The 25,757-nt window shown below is 43.7% G+C and overlaps 1 protein-coding gene across 1 annotated transcript; it reads left to right on the forward strand.

The window, feature by feature from the left end:
• The first annotated feature begins 131 nt into the window (after positions 1-131).
• Positions 132-24,490, forward strand: parga (poly (ADP-ribose) glycohydrolase a). Its single transcript, XM_067236525.1, has 18 exons — positions 132-717; positions 984-1,018; positions 1,254-1,901; positions 1,981-2,113; positions 3,056-3,178; positions 3,309-3,386; positions 3,681-3,755; positions 9,416-9,508; positions 10,699-10,853; positions 13,805-13,884; positions 14,017-14,077; positions 14,396-14,471; positions 16,279-16,426; positions 19,956-20,034; positions 20,186-20,294; positions 21,056-21,161; positions 22,462-22,590; positions 23,235-24,490. Exons 2-18 carry the CDS (start codon positions 1,005-1,007, stop codon positions 23,390-23,392), a joined length of 2,265 nt encoding a protein of 754 aa, XP_067092626.1. The 5' UTR covers positions 132-717; positions 984-1,004; the 3' UTR covers positions 23,393-24,490.
• Positions 24,491-25,757: the final 1,267 nt, after the last annotated feature.

Here is a 25,757-nt window from a genome sequence, read left to right on the forward strand (position 1 = left end):
AGAAACTAAAAAATGATCTACAAATACTGAACCAGAAAACTAATACTACTCCTGGCCACCACGACTGAAAAACAGAATCATATAGATATGAAACTGAAGCGGATTAAAGACTGACTTGCTGGTCTTTTGTACGACAGTAAACTCCTTTCTGACACCGTTGCTAGGATACTCATCATGAAGCCCGCCTCTTTGTGCAAATTCGGTTCTTGATTGGTTTAATTTTCCCCTGCCGTCAAGTAATCTCTGTAGCAACGAATGGAAAGTGAAACAGTACAGAGATGGCATTGGAGTCTGTTTTGATAAGGCTCAATTAAACTGGTACTAATATGAAATTGAAAGACGTAGCTATGTGATTTTAATGAGTTTGTGTTACGTGAACAGAACCAACGGCCTGCAAGTCTGATAACAAAAACGTTTGCAATATCTAACTCAAATGAGCCAATATTGTGTAGTTAGCTATAGTACTAGCACTAGCTGCTGGTGTAAATCGAAGCAGTGCTAGCTGTATTGTTACCAATTGCTAGCTAGCTAGCAAGTTGCGCACAGCATTACTGTAACAGAAGAGAAACATTGTTTAGAAGTCAGTTCATAATTATATCCAATCGGACGGTATATCTACTTCCATCCTCACGAGTCTGGTTGTGGACTTGACAATCAGAAGGGTGTCCGTCCAAGTCAAGTGGGAGACATACAGCACAAAAGCTGTCTCAAACTAAGGTCCGTTGGTTAATAAAAAGAAGAAAATTGTTTTAGGCTCAAAGTTAAAGTTGCAATCGAAGCTCGATATTACATTCAGAAATAATCTGTATCCAGCTATGAAAACGCATGTTAAGAGCACACTAACGAGCTAGCTGGTGAATGGTAGTCTAGTGCGGTACTGAAACAATATTGCATTATACGTTGGAGTACTGATCTTAGAATAACAAACAGTAAGAATATACATCAGACAATGCTCATGTGTTTGTTTTTTTGTTTTTTACCAGTTTTTACAGGTGGAGAAAATCATGGAGGCCAATAGGTAGGTTTTAATTTAGCCAAATAATTATTGTAATGTCAATGCATGTCTGTGTGAAAACCACAGGGTAGGCAACAGTTTCTCAAGCATGTATCTAGAAATGCATTTGTTGGACATAAAGGAGAAAGTAACCTTTTGTGTTGAGACAGAGAATAACTAAGCTAGTTGGAAAGTGTGAACACCTGTAAATTAAGCCTGATTTATCTAATGTGTAATTTATTTTCTATCTGGTCTGCAGCATTGCAAGTTCCGAAGTTAAGCCTGGGGGAACTGAGAATGATGTTCCAAAATCAAACCTTTCAGGTGGAAAGGAAGACCTCTTTGACAAACCAAAGCTTCAGAGTGATAAAGATTGTGAAACATGTGTACAAGATGACGGTGCAGCAGATAATTCTGCGGTGCAATGTGGATATTTTCATGGATCACATGTGCCTGTGGACTGTGGTGCCAGTGGAAATATCACTACTCAGACACACTGTTCTAATGGACAGAAAGCTAAGAGGCCCAACTCTCCCGAATCTTCCCTAGTCAAATTAACCACTGCAGCCCCCAAAGCCTCCCTCAGCCTTTCCCTCAACCATGACGAGGGTTCAATTACCTCCCATGATGAAGAGATGATGAGTCCTGACAAAACCACAGATACATCTCTATTGTCTATTGACTCTGGAGAAGGAAACCCAACCCTCAACCTTTTGGGGGAATTCACTGTCCCCGCCACATTCTCAACAACAGATCCCCAGCATTCTAAAACACTTGCGCAAAATGAGGATGTTCCCATGGAAACCGAAGATGCAGAAAAGCCAGAGTCTAATAGTATATCTACGGTTACTTTGGAGCGACCCGTCAATCAGGATTCTAGTGAAATCCAAACAGCGTCCTCGGCGAGGTAAGTGACTGTACATAGTTAATTGATCACTAATCAATGTGTGCGTAGTTGCACGTACTTATGCTATTGCTCTTTGCAGTGTGTTGGATTTAAGTACGGACATGGACAGGAAATGGCTGGGAACACCCATTGATGACCTCAACAGGATGCCCCAGTGCGCCCCTCCCCTGCCACACCTGAAGGTGGCGCACAATCACACTGTCATGATCAGAGTGAGTCCAGTTGCCTGTCAATTTGCTTTTGACTGTGTGTGAAGAAAGAGGTGGTGTGCAGGAGGAATCCAGACAAATCTTTTTTTTTGTGATGCAGAGAGTGGATGGCAAAGTTATTTGCCGTAATAATCGTCCATAATATAAGTCAAAGCAGTTTTTCCTTCATGGTTTTGTGTTATGTTCAGAAATGCTGAGATACCTCTTCTCTGGACTTTGAGAGTGTTGTTGGATGATAGAAAAATCAAGAGACAGCGTGAGAAAAAGAGAAAGCCAGAGAGGGAAGGAGGGAGGTAGAGAACATTTGTGAGACCAAGCGGGGAGTGTGGCGCTTGGAGAGGCCGACATTCAAGTTCTCCTCCAGCCCCTCGGGGCTCCATGTCAGGAAAACTCCTATCAGACTAGAGCCTGTCCTGCCTGGCTGGCTGTCCCAGAGGACCCCCAGTGGAGGCTGATCCTGCGCACCTCGTCCCTCTGACTGCTACGTCTCTTTCTGTCTCCCAGTTGTTCATTTCCGCTCAAGCAGTCCCCTAAAAGATGAAAGTGGAATGGATTTGACATCACGTCACTAATTAACACACAGTTATGTGAATATTAGAATTAGTCTTGGTAGACTTAGACCACCAGCATACAGGATTGTAATCAGGGACTTTCGGATGACAGGCAGTATGTAATTAGCTGGTTGCTGCAATGTACTATGGGTACTAGACAGGGGGCTGTCATTTGCTGTTATTTCTTCAGTAATGAGCTAGACAGTATACTGTCAAAAATCAAGTCATATTGTATAAACACTCCAAAATGCTACACTTAGTTTCAAAAATATTTTCTGGCATTTAATAATGATTCATGAAGTGTCCCCCAAGGGAAGGGCCTAGATATTTTGTGCAAAAGCAGCCAGGACATGCACAGACCTGACCAGGTGTCTCTGCTGTCCCTTCTCCACAGACCGATCTCCTCAGGGAGGGGGAAGTGCCTGTCCCTTACCCCACAAAGTTCAAGGACGCCTGGGACGAGATGTCTGTGAAGATGCCCTGCTCCGAGAAGAACCTCTTCCCTGTGGACAGTGAGGTACACGTAGCCGTCAGAAGCTACACTCGCCAAACATGACGGCAGAGGCACTAATGAGAGCTCTCCCTAATCCCCCTATTATGGTGTACATGATGGGGCATTTGCAGGTCTGTAACAGTTTTCTTTGTAGGACGGAGGAGTCCAGAGTCGCTGGGAGCTGATAAAGGCTGCCTTGGACGGGGAGTTCAAAAGCTCTCTGGATGTTAGGGTGAGAAACAATAAGGGTATTTCCCTGGTCATAGCTTTTATTTTTAAGGAAACCGAAAGTTATACCAGGAATTGTCAGAAGATGGCAGACTTTTAAACTGTCATGGCTTAGAATCTCGATGCCCACAAAGCTAATGAGGGAATATATCCGTGTTCGTTTTTCAGTGAAATTCCTAAATATAGTAACAATATGCTGGCATATTACAGTATAGTTTGCATAACTGTCAGTAAATATGGTTGGTGCCTAAGTAACAGAGAAGTAATGTGCTGTGCTAAAACATTCCTCCCCTTGTAGGATGCAATACTGAGATACAACACAGCCCATGCAAAGAAATGGGACTTCACAGCTTTAAATCTTCTATGCACTGAGGTAAGATGCTCAAACATGAACCGTACAGTACCTGGCATCTCTTGCGACAGCCATTGAGAACTGAGAGTTCAGTTTTAGGATTTTGAAGCATAGTTTGTGTTTTCAAAAGCATCTCTAGTGACGTGGCTTGCAGCTTTCAGATGACTCCAGAGACAGTATTTATCGGGCACTCTACCAACAGCCAGATGGGTCATTACCATTTGATAGTGTGGTCTGTGAAAATCAAATCATAATCTCTCACAAATTAAAGACCTACAATTCCCAAAAGGTATTATCATCGGTAATTTAGTTTGATGTCTGAATTGTATTTTCTCTGTATGATTTAGAATATCTCCCTTGGCATGGACTCAGCATAATATTCAGTGATTTCTTCAAGGATTCCTTTATGTCTTGGATTAGGTTCAATTTTAATGTTTAGATGATGAGATTAGCAATACAACAGACACAAACAGTTTACTACTCATGAACAGAAAGCAGAACCAATAGTTTTCATTCGCTGATGTGCCATATCTTTTGTTGTTGTTGTTGTCATTGTGGCTCCATGATCATTCCACGTAACAAACGTATATAAACAGGAAATAGAGCAGTTTTCCTGATAAAGCTGCAGCCAACGGTGTGTGTCACCTTTGTGACAGCCTCGGTCCCTGAGCACCTGAGCTCCGCTACTCTGTAACTGACTGCCTTTAGAAGTTTCCCCTAATGAGCTGGCTAACGCTAACACATAAATAATAAAAACGCCCCCCCCCCCACACACACACACACTCCTGAGAAGGAGAGAAGCGCACACTTCCGGTTGTTTTGGCGGTATGCTCACTGGTGTGCGTCTGCCCCTTCTGGTGCCAAGGGGGCCTGGGAGGAACCTCTTGTGTAGCGTGGCGTCCAATTAGGAGGGACTGGCACGGTGCATGGCGTCAGCAGCTGCCGCAGACGAGCCGAGGGGACGCACCGTCTTGCATATTTCCTCTTTTTTTCGTCTCGTCTGTTCGCCTCTGTCTGGATGTCTCTCTCTCTCTTGCTCTCGCTCTCTTTGAAACTTGGGTGTTATCACAGCCTTTTTTTTGTGTGTGGTAATTACAGCAAGGGGGAGTTCAGCAGCAGGTTGCAGCCATTACGAGCTTGAGGATTCTCCAATGGAACTACGTGGTTAATGTTGATTAAGGTTCCCCCACAAACATATAGTCAACCCCAGTCTTCTGTCTTTATTCATTTTAATTGTACAGGGATGGGTATAGCTCAGTGATGGCGCATTTGACTACAGATTTTGAGGTCACAGTTTCAAATCCTCTCTTGTGTGTTTCTTTGGATAAAAGCGTGAACCCATAATTACAGGCAAAGGTCTTGTCTTTGCTTTTGCCCCCCCCCTCTAAAATAATTTCTCTGAGTAAGGGAGAGAGAACTCAGCAGATCAATAGCCTTCTGAGCCGTTTTACAGCTCAATCCAATTTAATTAAAAAGGGCCGTTAAATCGATAAAGATGCTAAGTAAGGCCATCATGGATGTGGCCAGCCCTCTTCTCCAGCCCCAGCAAGCTCTGTTGCGTCAGCGACTCCCTACTGTCCACTTAGAGACTTGAGCGATGAGCATTCAGCCCATCTTTTCTTCCTCCTTCACCGCTCTGCCATTCCATCAGGAAAGACTGAAGCTGAGAAAGGGCCGAGAGGTCATGGTTTCACCATCCAAAAAAGCGTCAATTGTGCACATATTATTTATTTATTATTTATAATTGTATAATATACGCAGGTTTTTGTTGTTTTTTTCAGATGCATTCATACAACTGACACCATAGTCTTTTATTTATAGTCCTGGTCTATCTTTAACTTAATTTGACAGGAATGAGAGAAAAAATATTCGTTTGACATTTCTTACCACTATCAAACAGTATCCTCTGAATGTATTCACGCAGTAGTCAAGAGTTGACTCATTTTCATAAATGCCAACCTGCTGTCCTTTTCCACATGCACTTAATTAAATTTAGACGTGTGCTTGTGGCAGTGCTTGGGTAATTGTCCAATGGTGAATAGCCTCTAGGCCAGTGATTGACAGCCTAGGTGTAATGGCTGTATAAAAAAAGGACATACAAATTAGGGCTTGTCTGTAAAGTGTCTTAGCGGTCCTCCAATGAAATGAAAGTGTCAGCGCTATAGTTTCTGATGAATGTCGAAAGAGTGAGAAGCATAGCAGAGTGCTATATTTTGTGTTGGGAGAGGTATTGCAGTTGATAGTCAATTGCTTTGGATGCATTTGAAACAGTCTTTACATCGTCTGAACTGTAAGTGCAATTGTCACAATTCTTTTATGGGACATCACAACTCTATGGCATGTCTGCAAAATAGATAACTCACCCAAAACAATTAATTTGTGCTTCAAGACCTTGTGTCAATGGCACCAAAATGACAAGTTCAAAAAGAATCATTGTGAGCCGTTCTGGTCAAAATGTTTAGATGTTTTTTCATGTCACATTTTTCATGTCAGTCCATCCTGCAAATGTTTTTTAAGTACAAATTTCAGTTTTGATTAATTTGTTGATTTTTTGTTGACATTGACTGCTTACTGTACTATACAATAATGTCAGTTTGGTTTATCTAAATGCTATTTTGTATCACACTGCCCTTTTTAGATACCGATTTCAACAGTAGGTAAATGTCTACTGGGAAAAGTTACAGTAATAATGAACAATACTATAATACACAGAAAAAGGATATGCACTTGTCACAGTCAATTTATTTTTAGTAGAAATGCAAAATTCGAATTTTGTTTTGCTAACACATTTTTATGTATTTCTTACATGTGAAGTCATACAGTGAACAGGAAATTTGCCACAAAATGATATACGTGCAAAACATATACAACTGCAACAATGAAAAAAACCTGTGGTAGTTAATACAATTAAATAAATACCTCCTCACTGTACGTAACACTATTCCATTACATTCCGTGTCATAGATATTTATGAAAGATACGGTATGTGGATATCTGACAGATCTTCTAAATTGCATGCATCATTTTGATGAAAGAATGTTTACTAGAAGTTGTGAATTTTCCAAGAGTATTCAAATTTTACTGAGAGTCAACCATCAGTTTTTATCGGTAAGCCATGTTTGTAGTTGTGCAAATTGTGGACAATAGTACTTACTCTTTTGTACACGTGCCACAACACGTGCAGTTTCCATGAATAAATAGGAAATTCTAATCTGGTGTGAATAAGAAACTACTTGTTTGAAGATTGAAACTTATTGTTTAAAAAAGTAATTATTCTCATGTAAAAATTGAGTCAAAGATATTTAGAAAAACTGTAAACACACACATTAGCCTATCTGGGATACTGTATATCCCAGAGTGGTAGGCACACTCCAAATTGATAAAAATCTGTCAATTTAATAGATCTTAAATCAGTACCTCACAAATGTAATGTTCTGGTAATGAAAAGGGGCTCCGTTTAACTGAGACCTGGGTAGAAGAAGATCAGACTGTGGTGGCGACATAACGTAATACAGCCATAGATCTAAAATATCTTCTCATGTCCTGCTTCTCACAATCCTATTTGTGATGATGTATGGAACCTACAGATATCATATGTTTGTGTGCTTAGTGTGTGTATGTGTGTCTGTGTGCGTTGTCCGGTTGTGGGTGTGTACTGTGAAGGGAGGGCTTTTTGATTTAGACCGGGGCTACCTCATCTCTTCCTCCCCCCATCCAGCCGCATCACCCACTCCCATCTATTACCCCCACAGGAGCGTTTTATGATGTCTGCCAGCTCATTACTTCTGACAGCGTTTAGTCAGGCCTGCTCTGCAGCCTTATAAATGCCCCCCTGGCCAAATTACCCGCCAAAGACTTCCTGTTCGGAATCGAGCACTCCTTCCTCTCCCAGTACGATTGGTCATTTGCATGTGTTCCAGAAGGCCCATTTAATCAGAGGAACTCACTGGCTAACCTTGATGGAATAAGGCCTTCTGATTGATGATGCTGACATTTGGAGCCAATACACTCATAAGTGATTGGGTAGTAAATTCTGTTGGCTATGATGAAATAACTTGGTGTTTATTTTAGAGGAAGCCACAGACGAATGCTGAGCTAAGCTGTAGGCTGCAGTATGGATGACCCCCCACCCCCGTTTGGCGCAAGTTTTGAGTCGTGACTGCATTTCTTCTCCCGTTGGTTGCTGAATTTAGAAGGATCTTTGGACTGCACATACAATTATCAAGCGTGTTGATATCAAACCTTTGGGAGTTTCCATCCTGTGAAAAACAATAAGTTCTTCTCACCTTTACTGACACGGAGAGCTTTCATTTGTAGGTTATGAGAGATCTTAGTTTTGTCTTTGATATTGGCCTATCGGACATTATTCTTGTATCTAAACTCACAGCACTGTATTGCTTCTTTCTTCGCCTCTTCCTTCTCATGTCTCCATTGTACACCCACGAAATGACAGAAATTGACCTAAATGCATTGTTTTCCATTGAAAACTCCTGTCTAAAAGGATCTGAATTGTGTGTTTTTGCAAAGAACAAGTGAATTAGAGCCCGACCGATATCTCAACAGGCCGATATTATCGGCCGATATTGGGGATTTTCCAAACTATCGGTATCGTCATTTATAATGGCCGATAAATGAATATGAATGGTTTTTTTTTTGTGTGTGTTTTTGTTCAAAGGACTTTAAGTTTCACATATTAAGTTTGTATTTTTATGCATTTTATTTATCAGAAACTGCATTGATATATTATTTTAGTGAGGGAATAATAACAGGAGTCAGATGGCAGGCACTTAACCCTACTTGCCTTGGGGAATGTCCCTGTACTTAGTCGCTCTGGATAAGAACTTCTGCTAAAAGTGACCAAATGTAAACTACAAATAACTACTGTTAGGGAAATCAGTTTGTTTTGTTACGCGTTACTGGATTTTTAAAATATTTTTTTATATTGGCCGATATCGGAATATCGGATTTTTAAATCACCAAATATTTGTATCGGTATCGGCCTTAAAAATCCTTTATCGGTCGGGCTCTAAAGTGAATGTGGGATGGCAAAAGCCCGTGAATGCAAACTGAATGGCCTCCCCCTGCCTCAGTCTCTGCCAGAGATCCAATCAGTCACAGTGACACCTGGCTTTGAGTAATAGTCTCCCTGACATGCAGTCAGCTCAGCAGAAGTGGTCCATTTAACATTTATTGGAGGCATGTGTGTGTGTGTGAAAGAGTCATTGTATGTTACCTGTGTTGATTATCAGATGAAATTTAGAATAATTAGAAGGCACAGGCATGAGGGAACATTGCATTCTAACAGCAGCTTGACCACCTATTTATCTTGTATTCTCTTCTCTCCTTTTCCCGTTCACTTCTACTTTTCCCCTCACCATTCCCTCTTGTTCTCCACTCATCGCTTTCTTTCTTGTATTTCTTACCTCCTCCTCCCCTCCCCCTCCTTCTCCCGCTCCCCTCATATCCACCTCTTCACTCCCATCGCCCTCTCCTGCCACCCTCTCCTGCTCCCCTCACCTCTCCTGCTCCCCTCACCTCTCCTGCCACCCTCACCTCTCCTGCCACCCTCACCTCCTGCTCCCCTCACCTCCTGCTCCCCTCACCTCTCCTGCTCCCCTCACCTCTCCTGCTCCCTTCACCTGCTCCCCTCACCTCCTGCTCCCCTGCCTTCCTTCTTCTAGAGTCTGGCGAGCTGTGAGGCGCAGCAGCTGTTTGGAACCATTCTCTCAAAGATGGTCAATCTAGCGCTCAGTGCCCCTCGCCTCTGCACAATGGTGAGTACTTTGTATGTAGATGTCTGTGTGTGTGTCTGTGTGTGTGTGCGCGTGCGCGCTCAACATACAGAAGTGTTTAAGCACTAGTTAACTCATTCAAATTCAGGATTCCTTTGTTATCAGTAGGGGTGGGGGGTGGCACTCTGTCCACACCAGCAAGTGTGGATGTAAGGTCACATTACATGACCTCTCCCACCCCCCTGTCGTCCATATTCCTCCTGCAGAGCTGCGTTAGAGCTACAGGCCTGCCAGAAGTGATCAATGGGAGAACCAGCTAATCTGTCTTGGGTCTATTAGGATACATGACTAGTTTAGCAGATGAATGAAAGGGAATATCTCAGCCCCAAAATGGTCGCCTCCTGACACACTGATTTCTGGAGTCAGGATAGACCCCAACTACTTTTCTTCCCGAGTCAGCATCACAGTACACATCCCTCACGTTGATTCATGTTGGTCAACAATCTGTGTTGGAGCCATTTCCATGATCTATTGTTCGTTGTTATTCTTTTCTTTAGCTCTTCTCTTTCATTCAATTGTGTACACCAATGCTTGGATTAGATTTGATGAATCAATTTAATGAGTCTATTCCTTGTCATTTTACACTTACAACCTGGAAAATTTAAACTATTTGTCATATGAGACAGAGCAACTAACTCAGGAGTTATGGTATAGTGTCAAACCCCAAAAATTAAAATTAAACTTTATTTGGTTCTCTTTAGTTTGGAGTGTAATTATTACATCCAAGCTGCGCTGTTAATGTTAGTTATACTGAAGGCTTCCTGGCTGTCCCAGTGGAATGCAGGGTTATGGCTAGGCTAGGCTACACTATGTTTACTTGTTTGTTATGTGTTATTAGCGCTGGTATTGATTAGACATCTGAGCAGCCTTCGGAGGCTCTTTAGCAGTAATCAGTGGAGATGGATGGGCTGTGTGGCTCGGACTAGCTCAACCACAGGGAGACCAGAGAACGGGGCCTTAATCACAACCACCCATTTAGCTAATGGAACTCTGCCTACCCCCTTTCTAAATTGCTAAACGAATGACCCCCCCCCCCCCTCCTCTGTACCTTCGGACATCTCTCACATTCCTTTCTTACATCCTATCTTCCCTGATCCCGAGCACACCTCCTCTCTCACTGTACTTCTCTTTCTTTCTTTCTTTCTTTTTTTTTTTTCCTCTCTCTCTCTCAGCCCATTCCTCTGTTGAAGATGAGGATGAACCACTCCCTGACTCTGTCTCAGGACCAGATCTCCTGTTTGCTGGCCAATGCCTTCTTCTGCACATTCCCCCGGAGGAACTCACGCAAATCTGAGTACGGCAACTACCCCGAGATCAACTTCTACAGGTAACATAGCGTTAGAGTAATTCTGTCAATACTCTGTCAATACTCTGAATTCACACCTCATTCAGAATGACTTGAATGCACTGCCAGCACAACCCCAGTGTCAACCCCCCCCCCCCCCCCCCCCCCCCCCTCCAACCCAGCCAAAGGAATAGATCGGATCCCAATGCTCAGAAGCGACTAAACACATTTCCATAAGGGGGCACTAGTGTCCTGAAAATCAGATTTTTCCATAAGAATCATTTTTTTTAATAATGGGCAAAACAACTGCCAATCGAGCTGATTGAGGGGAAAAAAGTTAATTAATTTGTACACACAATGTAGTAAAAAGGTTTTAACAAAGGTTTTTCAGGGGTGGTGGGGATCAAATGGAACTCATTTCCTGCCAAGGCTGGCCTGTACTTTGCTGTACTGTTCTGGACTATGTTGTTCAGTACTGTGCTATACTAGGCTGTGTGTGGTACTGTCAGTGTAGTAGGGTGTCAATGAGCGGTGGTATCTTCTCAGAACCAGTGGTCTGTTACAACAAGAGAAGTAAAGCCTGCAAAGGCTAATTGAAACAAATGAGTGTTTTGATAGACTGGCTCTTTTAAAGAGCATAGCTATCCATCTACTCTATCCCTCTTCAGCAGTCAGTTTCCCAAAACAGGGCAGAAAATAGATTTTAGGCTACGTAGTAAACAATATATACTTTGTTCAATGTTTTCAGGGCTCTAAATCGGAAGTTACCAGATAAAATCTTTTTCCTTTAACTAGATGTATTTTTTTCCTTTGGACTGAAAATTCCTGTATTGTTGTTTTTGGATGGTGTGTTAATAACATTTTCCCAATTAATCTTTCTCGGACGCCTTGGTTGCAGTGCCGTTCAGCCGACACTCAATTACATTGGGTTCGAAAATTTGGACAAAATCCGTTTCAAAAGATTCCTACGGCGATGATTATGTCTTGTAAATGAATTTACATGCATGGTTAACAGGGTTATGTTGTAATATGTTAGCAGCTCTTGGCACTAACGAAGACCACACCCTGTTACATGCACAATGGACATAGACCAGTTTCAACCCCCAATATGATTTAACTGAATTGAATTAAGACTCGCTGTATCTCATTAGTGGATCCATGGTATATTTATGTTGGGTAGTTATCTAGCTTTCACATTTATCTCACCAACAGATGTAATCTCCAACCCTATTTTTACACTCCATTCATGGAACAGGGTTTGTCTGAAAGACAGTAAAATGTCTGTTACACATAATTAACTACAGTGAGTAATTAAAGGATGTGTACATGCATGGTACATGTAGTTTATGTTACTGCTTATGTATCTTCAACAAGAAATGACACATTGACGTATAGTTCTGTGAAGGGCAAACATCCTATGAATCGTGCACCTCTGACGTCGATAATATCCCTCCTTATTTTAATCTTAACCCCACTTTGCCAATCTTTGGTCTCAATCCATCCGTCTGCCAAGGCAAAGATATATCTCCATCTCCCTCCGCCATCAGTAGAAGCCACGTCGGGGTGGGCAGACTGTAATAACATTAGCATGGACTCAAATGAGAAGCTGGTCTGAAGCCAGGCCGGGCAGCAAGAGGCTCGATCTGTCTGCACCATCAGCATGTCTCCTCACAACCTGGACATGAGAGAAGGAGAGGGAGAGGAAAAAAGATAGTTCTAGAATCTTTCTGGGATGGTGAGAAAGGAGTGGCTGGGGCTGATACAGGAGCTTGGATCGTTATTGGCCCCTCCCTGCTCCCCTAATTGAGTGAACGTCCGTCACTTTGCTTATCGGCTACAGTAGCGTTCTGTCTAGGCCAGCTAGAGCAGGGCAATCTGCTGATTGCTGTTTTGGCAGAGCTGTCAGGATCTGTCCTCTACGGAGTGATGGATTGAAGGATGAGGGACAGAGCAGTTTTCCTCCTTCAGATGAGAACATGGCGTGGAGAGACAGACTCACAATCAGTATGGCCAAATGAAGACAACATCTTAAAATATATATATTAAAAGACCAGAACTTCAAGATCTCATCAAGTCAAATTATCAGAAAACGGTATCTAGCTTGATACACATTAGTTCAGGGGACCTGGAGGTACCAAGCACCTAAACAGGAGCAGTGGAGTGGACCAGTCTCCAGTGGTTATGTATTAGCCAAGTTATATATTGCAGCATTATTATTTCCCTCTCTGTGATTTGTGTCCACGCTTGGGCGCATGCCCATGGCCCACTAGCTTTTCTCCCGTGTCAGAGACAGGTTGCCTTCCGGGGTACATTACTCCAAATTGGTCTTGCTGGCTAACGGGAGAGAGGTGGAGTGAGGGAGGGGAGGGAATGAGTGAGGGGGAAAAAGCCATGCCGACATTCAAGGATCGACTTAAATAAATGAATTTTCTCTTTTTTCCCTGAAGGGCTTTTAGTGCATCAGCGTCCCCTTTGTCATTTTATTTCTTCCACGGTCGTCCCCCCCCCGTCCCCGTCCCCCCCCCCCCCCGCCTTTTTATTTTTTTTCTTGGCTGAAGACTGCAGGAGGGAGGATGCATGCCAGGCTGTGATTAGACAGGAGGCTGCCCTTTATGGGACTGGCTATAGCTGTTCTCCTAAGGCTTACTATCTCCCATCTCTTTCTTTCTCTCTATATATGTTTTTCTTTCCTACCTCTCCCTCACCCAACCTCTCTTACTGCAGTCTTTGTGGGACAGGGGCCCGGGGCTATGCCATTGTTGAGCGAAATAGAGGGGAGGTGGAAAAATCCTCTTAGATTGAAAGCCTCCTACACTGACATGTCAAGTTGTGTAGTCTTGATGGTTAAGCTTGCCCCCCCCCCACCCCTAAACAAACACTAGTTCATGCTAGTGCCTATTCATTTTGAACTGTATGACCTTAATGCATTTCATTCCGAGAGAATCTTTTAGCTCACATGTTGAGTTAACAATTCTTCACTGATTTGTTTTCAGATTATTTGAAGGTTCTTCTCCGAAGAAGATTGAGAAGCTGAAGACTCTACTCTGCTACTTCAGAAGAGTCACAGAGCACAGTAAGCATTTGAGGGCAAAGGTTAATGTATATACGCTCTTTGGAAACAATGTTTAATGCTAGATGATGAATCTTTATCATCTCTTTACAGAACCTTAAAAATGTTCATATGTGTGTTCTCTCGTCTCCGTAGAACCTACTGGTCTTGTGACGTTCACAAGGCAGAGCCTGAGCACTCCGCCAAACTGGGAAAGGTAGAACACTGAGCTTTTCAAGCAAGACACTTTGTTGTTTTCAAAATTGGGATTTGTGTGAGAACACTGCTTCAAAAATTACTTTGTGAAGTCAATGGAGTGGTTTTGAGTCTTCATACAGAAGCTTTGGTTCTGTGTTAATGCTCAAACATCCACAACCAGAGGTTTGACACATCAACAGTTTCTAATAATAATGAATAATTAATGAATAAATCCTAAATGAATTCATGGCTAATTAAGGGATCTGCTTGATGACAGTGTTAATGAACACCTAAGGGATTACTGAGATGGATCTAAAACCTCATATGTGTGCTCCAGCTCCCAGACACAGCTGAGGAGGCTTCACATTACCTGTGAGGGGACCATTGAGGACGACGGCTATGGAATGCTACAGGTGGGAACAACAGTGGAGTCTTGCCGCATGTAAAGTCTACTGCTCCATCTCACAGTAGGATGGCATGTTTGCTGTCAGCTACAGTTATAATCTCCTCGTTCTGCTCCTCAGTATGTACGTTTTTCCACCTTATTCAAGTTAGGAATGTCTTTAAATCTCCCTCACCATCAGCCTTCAAGAGAGCCTTCAGTCTCCCCGTTTCACCAAGACCCAGACCCTCTTCAGAGGGGTTCTGAGTGACCCGTGTGCCTCTCGCTGTCAGTTGAGCTTTCACCCAGCCTTTAGTCATGCTTTGCTTTCACCACTCAAATTTATATTGGCATGTTTATTTGTATATTTTCCTGTTCCTTGTCTGTTCAAACCCCCCCCCCCCCCCCTTCTCTTCTCCCTGCGTTCCCTCTGAGTGTGTCTCTGTGGAGTGTGGGTTCCCCCCAAGCTGACAGCTGATGTGTACGCATGAGTAGCTCAGAGGGGTGCAGGGTGGACGGGAGGACTCTTGAGGGGAGAGGAAGGGATGGAGGAGGAGGTGGGTGGGGTCCTAGGGGTCTGGGCTGTAGCAAGCTGATTGACGGCTACCTCAACCCGGGCAGGCTAGGCTGGGGTCCTGGAGTTTGATAGCAGTGGTGTGGGGCTGTCATTCTGTCACAGTGTTGAGTGAGAGGTGAGGTGGGGGGTCTGGAGATAGGCAGTACGAGCTGAAGATGGGGCAGAGGGAGGGTCAAAAGCAAACACACAAACACATATGTACACACACTCACCGATGAGAGGAGATAGATAAGCGGACAGACTTAACCCCACTGCCCAATATCTGCCAACCCCCTCCCAGCCCCCCTCCCCCTGCCGGCTGTGGGCCAGTGAACATCAACCGAAGCCCTGACAGGCTGCCTAAACAGAAGCAGCCGTTGAATTGAATGAATTGGATGGCCCATTCTCATTCAAGCCCTTCAAACAACAATGCCGCTCCAGTTTTGCTAACTCAATTCGATTATCATTTTAAATACTTGGAAACATTTGTTTGTTTCCCATCTTAGTGTGCTTTGCTTGGTGTGCTGGACTGAAGCTTTGCGCTTCTTCCTAAATTTGTATTTGTGACAACAACATCAAGCTGATGTGATTATGGCCCAGGCAGGAAACAATCCTTGCGTCCTGAGACAGTTTGTCTGTGTTAGATGACCACCGTGGGCGGCAGATAATAAAGCTGTGCGGCTAATGAACGATAGGAGCTAGCCTAGCTAGCCGATAGGAGTTAGCCTAGCTTTCTGATAGGAGTTAGCTTCGCTAGCCGATATAAGTTAGCCTAGCTTCCTGACAGAAGTTAGTCTAGATAGCCGATAGGAGTTAGCATAGCTTGCCAATAAGAGTTAGCCTAGCTAGGTGATAGCTGCAACAGACACAAGCAATCCTCAGATACTCTGACACTGTAAGTCTGAGTCTATACAGTTGGGCTCTGACCAACCAGTGAGACTTGAGAGAGCATGAGGAAAAGCTTGGCCAAAGACCAATAACTACAAATATTGGGAAGATTTAACAGAAAGCTTTGGCTTTAGTCAGTATTTGAGTGTTTTACTCTCCGTGTAACTCCAGAACCCTTAGTAGCATATTGAACTGACAGCTGGCTGAGAGCTCAGCCAGTGTGTGTCACCATAACCACAGACAGTTTTTATGGTGTTAGCTGTCATACGCACCAGACCCTTGATTGGTATACTTCAATAGACCTGAACTTCCCTGGTGAAGCTCTTGTCCTGACGCAAGCAGATGGGAGCCGTTCCACTGTGTCTGAGTGTGTGTCCTTTGGGTGTTGTTGCAGGTGGACTTTGCCAACAGGATGGTGGGCGGAGGAGTGACGGGGCTGGGGCTGGTGCAGGAGGAGATTCGCTTTCTCATCAACCCTGAGCTCATTGTCTCCCGCCTCTTCACAGAGGCTTTGGACCACAACGAGTGCCTCATCATCACCGGTGAGAACGTCTGTTTGACATGCACACACGGAAACACGCGCACACAAATACATTTGAGAAGAACCTCATCAATGCTGGTTAAACGGAGTTTCTCAGTGAGCGAGTGTGTAGGGCCCTAAACACAGCATGTGCTGTAGTAAGTCATGCAGTAGTGGACTGTTCGCTGTTCACCGTGGCGTGTCATTTAGCAAGGCTACAGCAATATCTCCATCTCTCTCCCTCGCTCTTTTCCCTCTTTTTCTATAACTCTCTCTCTACCTCCCCCCTCTCTTTGAGTCATATCGTCTCCTCCTCGCCCTCTGTCTCCCTGTCCTACCCTCATCTGAAGGATTGATGTTAGTCTCTCATATGTGTGTCTGAATACACAGGCTAGTACAACACCTGCTCTTCTGTCCATAGACTCACTCTCAATCACTCAACATACACACACTCTCTCACACACACACACACACACACGCTCGGAACCACGTAGTGCCACATCTGCCCACACTGTCCCTTACATTTAGCATCTATAAAATGACAGACAACGTTGTCTACAGTTTTCACTAGTTACTTTAGCTATGTGTTTTTGTGTCTTAGGTGGCTGCATTTATTAATTTTGAATGCATAGTTCCAAGGCCGTAATCATAATATACATTGGGGGGGAAACATCCCCCCCAATATTCAAATCTGGTCAAAATGTCCCCCCAATATATTGATATAAAAATATAAATGTTCTACGCTACAACAGGCAACAACGCACGCTGTCCGAAATTATCATAACAAATTGAATTCGTCCCCCCCAATGTTGACTCCATGGCTACGGCCTTGCATAGTTCAGACATCTATAATACACATAACACAAATTATTTTGGGGATACGCATCCGATTCCAATGACATTTCTAAGCAGAATGAAGTCAGTTCGGCCAGAAGTCAGTTTCCCTCACATGGTCAGTAGTCATTTTCCATCAGTAGTCCAAAGTCATTTCATCCTGACTGACCAGGCCCATACACTCATTCGACACCATCCGGCCTCCCTGTCCTTCCACCCCCCTCTCTGTATTTCTCTCCATCCTCCCTCTTCCCCCTCTACCCATCCTCTCTGAAGGTAAATCCATGACATTGAATCACTTGGGACTGTCCTGATATACTTCATCTTTCCCCGACAGAAGTGCCCCATTTTTCACCTTCCGACTCATTGTGCTTGAGTCAACCTGTTCATAAGATGCCCCATCCCCGCTCCTATTGCCCTCCCTCCCTTCTCCTCCCCCGCTGCCTCCCATCCTTGCTTCTCCTTCTCCTCCCCCGCTTTCCTCTCATACCTCCCTAGCCATCCACTGCTCTGACTGACTGTTGTTTAGCCAGAAGAGTGGAGTCTTTCCTCCTTATAACTTTCATCCTCCTCGGCTATTCCATTTGACATGTCTCTTCGAGCCACGTCTTTAGTTATAAAACCTGTCCTAAAGGTATGACATCATTGTCATATTGCTGCTGATGTCATAAGACGCTTTCGGCTCTGACTGTAAATCCACAACTTGGATGTGGTGGAAAACCTTCCAACTGACCGGTGGGGCACTGAGAGAGTAAAATAAAAATCTGTTGCTCCGATCAGTCTGCAGTTGATTGATTCTGTCGCTGCGGAGCTCTCTGAGACCACGCCGAGCGGAGGAGATGAATTGCACATGGGAAGGAGAGGTTGGAACGGAGGGTGCGGTATGGTCTGGTAGCCACCGACACAGACCCCCTCCTCCTGCTCCATGGCCCAGTGGGACTGGGGGGCGAGGTGGGAGGGTTGGAGAGTGGGGGTGGAAGAAGCCTCAGAAAAAGAACGGACCCTTCCTGTCTCCATGGGTCCCTTCAGAGTCACCTTCAGCTTCGAGAGACAATCTTCCCTTTTCCCCCCCATCCCTCCCTCCGTCCTTTTCCCCTCCCACACGCCTCCCCCCCCCCTCCTCCCCACCACTTAACTTTATTACATTTGGACAGCGAAGAATTTATAAAGGGCATGGCTTTGCTAATGGAATGGGCCAGTCATAGCTTGGATTTATGAAAACACAACACAATATTCAAGGCACGTCTGCTGTATCCACTATTACTCTCACACACACACATACGCACAGACACACACACACAGCCTGTAACATCTCTCTCTGCTTACCTAATCACATTGTGTTCCTTATAAAGGTGCTCTGACGTGGGGTTCCTACTGCATCATACTGGTCGGCCAGAGCACTAATGGTGGTTTTAGGGGAGAGGTAGAGGGTATGCACTCATGGGATTAGTGTGTGTGTGTGTGTGAGAGAGAAAGAGAAAGAGAAAGCATGCGTCTGGATGCCATCATGCGTCAGGCAAGGTAAATCAGATTAAGGTGAAGGAGGAAGAGAAGGAAAGCTCTGTTGATGGACGACAGATACTGGTCGTCTTCCTGTTAGGGCTGGGCCCAGCATTAGGAGGTGGTGTTTGTGTAAAAAGCACTCTGGTGCATTGGATGACTGGAACTCATAGCCATGGCCCCTGCATACTTACCCATCCACTTCAATAGTTCTTATGCTGTGTCTAATATTAGTGTATCTGCTGGCAACAGTGAAGGGTTATTAGCTGAAGTCCTTTTTTTTAGCTTGTCTGCTAAAATCTAATTTCACTTACTGTCACGCTGGTAACCTTGGAGTTGGAACCTCCACGCTGGAACCTGGAAGAGTTGACACGGCAAAAGCTATGTGTTCTAACAGTCTTGACTTTTTGGTGAGTATCTGGGGGTTGGTGGGTTGTCTCACCAGAGAGGGAGGGTTCATAGGAAGTGCTTTGAAGCATCACAGCTGGAGCTCCAGGTCTCCCATGTCTCCAGCTGGGCAGGTGGCCCACTTATCCTAGCAGTTCCAGGGTCCCCTGCTAGTCTCCTGCACCTGCCTCCTGTGCTCTTGGGGTTTGGGGAGCGCAAAGGTAGCATGTACAACACCATATGAAGGGCCTTAATGAGGACTGTAATAATGAAGGTTTGATTAGGCGGCTATACCAGACACTAATCATGCAGGGCCCCAGACATGGAGGCCCCTCTTCCCTTGTCCAATTCAAGTTGGTTGCTAAGGGACCCGAAAGATATTTTAAAAGTTCGATTTGTTGGGAATTTTCTTCTGATGAATCACTTCCTGTGGAGAGAATCTTAAATTTTTTGGCAGCTTTTTGTATTTTGTTTGATTTAGCAAAGCAGTATAGGGCTTGTAAGTAAAGTTTATGCCAGAAATGGAAGGTTATGAATAAGAATTTTTATGTATTATGCTCTCCTTAGCAGCTTTCTCTTACAGGGTCCTGCCTTTTAGAGCTGAAAGCTTTTCATTTCACGTCTGTAAGCAATGAGCTCTTAATCAGTGACCTTTATTTTTGTCAACCTGATACTAACTAACCCTACTCGCAGGGAAGGGAGAGAGGGGAAGTGTGGAGAGAGAGAGAAGGAGAATGGATAAAGAAACAATGTAATTTGAGAATGCATTTAAGACCCCTCTGGATTGTCTTGTCTGTACATGTATGTTTTTTTCTGGTCTTGCTCTGCAGGCACAGAGCAGTATAGTAAATATTCTGGCTACGCCGAAAGCTACCATTGGAAGAAAAGCCACAAGGACGAGACTCCCAGGTAGCTCTATGTCATCGATAACCGAATTTGTTCAGATAAATATTTCAGTGATTGTGCTCTTTGAATTGAATAGGAATTGAATTTGATGAATTGAATAGGAGACCAATTAACAAAATAACCCCCCCTCCCACACCCCCTTCTTCTCTACCAGAGATGATTGGCAGAGGAGATGTACTGAGATTGTGGCATTGGACGCCCTGAAGTACAGACACTTCCTGGAACAGTTTCATCCTGAGAAGATGACCAGGGAACTCAACAAGGTGAGAGGCTTGATTGAGAAGTCCGATTCAGCTCCGACACACACAATTAAACCAGACCCTCATCACTCACCACTACCATAGCTGGGTTCCTCTCTGTTTCACTGTTAAGTCCTGCCCACCAGTCTACAGTGAGGGAAACAAATATGTTTGCCGGTGAAAGATTTCATATCAAACAATGAGCGTCCAGGATAAATTGAGACGTTGGCTGTTGTCCTGTTCATTAAGCACAGTCTCACACAGCAGTGGCCCAGCACAGATTGACAGGGCTGTCACCGATGTCTCCACCTCCAAATCACCGCTGTCACTGTGTTGCTATTGTGGCAACAGGGGGCCATTCGCCAATGACTTCATTTTAAAGGCGAGCATTGCAAGAAATGCTGACTGAATCCGATACAGGGGGTTTAATACAATTGAAATACTAAATGTCATAGCCACGTTGTACTGAAGAGGTGATGGTTTGGTTGTTATACTATATGTTGCCTCTGCTGTAGTCTTAAAGGTCTGACATGACTTGGAATGTGTCAAACTGAAGACCTTAAGATCAATAGCACCTTTTTCCTTTACCCCTGAGCAATATAAGCCATAGCTAAACAACACAGAATAATAAAGCCTTCCCTTAATATTTTACATGTTTGTTTTTGTCTTGAATGTAAGACCTACTCTTTATAGAGAATATAGCCCAACCTGAAATAACGTTTGTTACTTCTCACCACCTCCACTGTCTTGTGTATGTGCGTGTCGTCTGCCTCTCCCTCTCTCAGGCGTACTGTGGGTTTTTCCGGCCCAACAGCAACAGCCAGCACCTCTCTGCCGTCGCCACAGGCAACTGGGGATGTGGGGTGTTCGGTGGAGACACCAAGCTCAAAGGTACACACACACCTGTGGGACTGCTGCTCAACAGAGCACACAGCACAAGCTAGGGTACACCATACACCATGTCGAAACAGGGACAGGTTGAAGGAGATGAACTCATCACATGAGATCCCTTTCGGCGACGGCTCAGCCAGCCACGCCCCTCCCGTTTATAGACACAGACATGGAGGCCAGTCGGCGCCCCTCTGTCTCTCTTTCTCTCTCTCTTTCTCTCCCCCCCCCCTCTCACAAACTCTCCCGCTCCCTCTGATTAGTCTCTTCCCCCCTGTGAACCTCACACTCATTTACTTAAGGCAGGCCCATCCCTCCGCCCTTTATGTATTGTTTGGTTGACACACATTTATGGTTTTTCATTAAAAAGGGGATTGATTACTGGGGCCCGCTTCATAAATCCAGACAGGGGAAGGTTTGTATAGACCCCCCCCTTCCCAAAAATATAAAAATAAAATGACATACATGGTTTTGTGACCTGTCCATCCATATAAGGGATAGCGGCATACTGAAGTGCACTGTACTATACTTACCGCAATCCAATCCATGTCTCTATTAAATGTGTTCCATCTACTTTGTACTAAAGATACTTGGATATGGACGAGTTTGTGTGTTGCTAAAAACCCGAACGCGTCTAGATGGGGCCTGCGTCACTCTGAGCCTGTACAGTTTGTCTTAGAACCATGGCTTGTTATTTCCTCTCTATAAACCTATAAATAGACACGTTGGACTTGATGATAAAACCCTTGAGGATGGATTTTAGCTCCGAGAGCTCCTCATATTAGCATTTAAATTACCATTTGTCCTTTTTCCTTGAGAGCAATAACAGAACAGAATGTTGTAAGATCGCAAATCAACATGAAGTTCAGCTGTTACATCTCATTCTTTGTGGATGTTTATAGTCGTTAGCAGTTAGAGCGATGTAAACATTGAACTTTGTTAATGGGGCTTTTCTCCCCTCCATCCATTGTTCATTAAACTGCCGTCAATACCCATTGCGTTAAATATTTAACGTTGGCAAGCCTCATTTGCTGTGGCTGAGATTGAGTAGAGGTAAAGGGCTAAAGCTACCTATGGATTGTTTACTGCTCTGATACAAATTAACCGTGTCGCTCATGTTACTTTGCTCGAGATTAACGTCCCGTTCGACCGTGCCTCTCTATCTCTACGCATCGGTCACGAGCTAGGGTTCTCCTTAGGAGTAAAGAAGGATGAGTCAAAGTTAGTGTGTGCGTGTGTCTCTCACTCTCGATAAATGTATCATTCTCTCCATCTATTTCTCCCTCCCCTCTCTCCCGCTCAGCTCTGCTCCAGTTGATGGCTGCAGCGGAAGCAGGCCGAGACGTGGCCTACTTCACCTTCGGAGACGCTCAGCTCATGAGGGACGTGCACGCCATGCACAGCTTCCTCACAAAACGAACCGTCAACGTTGGTAAGACGCACGCACACACGCACGCAGACAGACAGAGAAGTTGTCCCCCCTCCGGCGAGCGTAGCACTCTTGGCTCTCGAGGGCTGCCTAGTTTACACACTGTGTCTTTCGACCCTGCATCGAAGGGCTACTTCACATAAATTATTTTAAAAAAACGTTACAATCTCTGTGTTAAGTTGTTCCACCTTGTAGACCTTCTCAGTTCCTCAGTCCATTCATCAGGGCCTGGCCACAGAGTGGATTACTGCCCCAAGTGACCCCCCCCCCCCCCCCCCCGCCCCTCCCCACCCCTTTCATTTTTCAAGGGTTGACATTTATTGAAGCCTCTCAAAGAAATTCTCCCCCATCCATCTATTTCCTAAAGTGGAGCTACGGAGAAAAGCTTCAATGTGTTTGTGTGTGTGCTTGCGCCCATGCGTTTTTGATTTATGAATGAATGTGAACACAATTTAGTTTCTCTATCATTTTCCTCTTGCTCTCTGTTTAACCATCTCTCTCTCTTTCATCTCTCTCTCTCTCTGTCTGTCTTTCCATCTCTGGACCTTTTGTCTATCCCACCCTTTCTCTCACCCTTCATTCCTCCTCTTCAATCCCACTCACTGTCTCTCTCTTCTTTCTTCTCTTCTGTTCTCTCTCCTTCCCAGGGAGACTGTTTGGCCTGTTGAACCAGTACTCCAGTGAAGTGTGTAAAAACTGCTGCACGTCTCGTGTGGACGTAAGCCTGTACGGTTTCATCTACAATAAGCTCACCCGCGCCGACACCGCAAAGGATCCTGGGACATCTGGCATCCCCTCGGACTAATGCAGAAGATGTAAAAAAAAAAAACGTAATCTACCCCAATCCTCCTTTCCCCACCCCCTATCTGCACCTATTAGAGATTTCAGGTTTGTAGACACCAGTGCTCCCTCTCCAACTCTCTCTCACCCTTTAGGTTTGCAACCACACTTGAACTAGCAGCACTACACAATTTGCCTTTTTTCCACCAGTGACTTCCCAGTGAGTTACCAGACACATTAGAACTCAACAGAGAACATTAGCAATAGTTCATTTACCCCCAGTCACTGTTAAGCCTTTTCCATTGCTCAATGGCGATGCGGAGAGTTGTTTTAAGATTATAAGGTGGTTGAAATCCAAACGTGGCCAAATACACTTGCATGGTTGTGGAGGCCGGACACGGCATGACACATTTTCCTTGGTTGTGTTGAGTTTTCTTGTCTTGAACAATTGACTCTACAACTACTACATCAAGGCAAATGTGAGATTCCTGTATGTAGAGAGATGTGATGTCATACAGGAGTCTATGCATGGAAGTAATATGGATTCATCAAAATACTCTTTATGCTGCTGTTTTCGATTTGTTTGGTGTTTTCACATATTCCATTGCTCAGGGCAGATTTTCCCAAAAAGCTTTGTATCAATTATAGTTATTTTGGAGGAAAACTGACCCAAGATTGGTTATCAGGTTTACAGTACAATTTGTAATATCAACTAGAAATACATAATCTTTACTGATTCTGTCATTTAATTATGGGGGAGAACAAATACAAAAATATTGTTTGGTTTGTTTGTTAAAAGTTTTATTGAGTCTGCTGCATGAACATGCTGATTAATAATGGTTGATTTTCTAATCTCAAAAGTGACTGGGGAAAACAAACTGCCACTATTAATAATAGATCAACATAGTTGGTTATGGACTGATATTATATTGACATAATTTGTTGTTTATTAAATTCTTTATTAATTTGGACTATACTATATGATTTACTATGGGTGGCTTCGTCACAATTAATGAGGATAGAGTTAAGATGAAGAAGAGCCAAAATGCTGTAATTATCGTGTTGTTTTTTAGGCTGTACTCAGTTATCATTATGATTTCTTAATTAAAATTATATCCTATTATGATGAATGTTTTCATGTTTTATTACTTGTAGTTTTAATTTGAAGGGTTATGCCAATTCCAAGATACATTATGAGCAGTTATGTTACAATAAGAAATCATAATATGAATCAAATTAGAATGCAAATTATATTTATCCAAAAGATGGTTTGCATAATTTTTCTGATGTAAGTGGCTGAATATTAGAGGTAACACTGACTGAACTACAACACTTGCTTGCCAAACTTAGTTCTATTATTCATATGTTAGTTAAACATTTAGATATGATTACCAGCTCTGGCATCAGAAGAGGTTATTTCATCATTCTGTGTGATAGATAGTGGCACTCCCATTTGGGGCATCTGAAATATTTGACCAAATAATGTGTCTCTAAACATATTATTCCATTGTTATGAAGTATCAGACTCATTTTGTGCTGTCCAAACAGGATATACTTTATGAAATGGTTTTGGTATTTGAAACATGTTAGCGTGGCTTCCCTTATATATGGTGTGTCTTGAGTGGGGTAAGCTGATTATTCATTTGTCAAAAGTCATGTTCAGTCAATGAGCAAGAGATTATACTTATTATACTGCTCATACAATAAACATCCTGTTGCTGCTAGGATTCACTGCTAAAATGAGCTCTATTATGTGCCGTTATGACACTGGTATTGCCATGACCTTTCCTGTTTGAAACTCTTATTATATGTGTATATGTTGTACAATATAAATTGTGACGTTTTTATATCTCAAATACATGAATAGGGTTTGTGTGGCTAATATAATGTTACTGTAGGTTTCACCATGATAAAAGTGACAAAATGGTTGTAACATTAAACACTTGGTTTTGTGCCTTAGCAAAGTAATTATGCCAAAAGAAGAGTCATTTCCCATGAAACCTGTATGTTGGGTTTAGCCAGAGGCACTGGGCCCTTTTCAGATCAACACTATTAATAAAACGCCACAAACCCACCAGTATTCATTCCATCTTTGTCAGCCAACAAATCTCTACAACAAAATGGCATTTCCATTCATAATTGCCTGACCTCACCTACCGTGGGTCACAATGAGAACTGCCGCCGACTCTGACGGCACCAAGTTCAGGTGTAAATGTGAATCTATTGTTTCTCTATAATCGGAAAACATCCTCTTCTTTTTTTTCTCGTATTGCTACGGTATACAATACAAGGAGCTGGCAGGGACACATTGGCTATAAGGGACAGCCTATCTGAGGGGCAGGGGCCCACCAGGGACCAGTGGGACCCCCCATTCCACCACTGGCCCCACT

This window comes from Osmerus mordax, chromosome 5, assembly GCF_038355195.1.
Source record: "Osmerus mordax isolate fOsmMor3 chromosome 5, fOsmMor3.pri, whole genome shotgun sequence".
NCBI lineage: Eukaryota > Metazoa > Chordata > Actinopteri > Osmeriformes > Osmeridae > Osmerus > Osmerus mordax.

Bases quoted from the DNA above. Each gene is read 5' to 3' on its own strand.
- parga (XM_067236525.1), top strand. The intron at 20,035-20,185 runs GTAGCTCTATGT...CTTCTCTACCAG, and splicing joins CACAAGGACGAGACTCCCAG to AGATGATTGGCAGAGGAGAT. The intron at 22,591-23,234 runs GTAAGACGCACG...TCTCCTTCCCAG, and splicing joins AAAACGAACCGTCAACGTTG to GGAGACTGTTTGGCCTGTTG.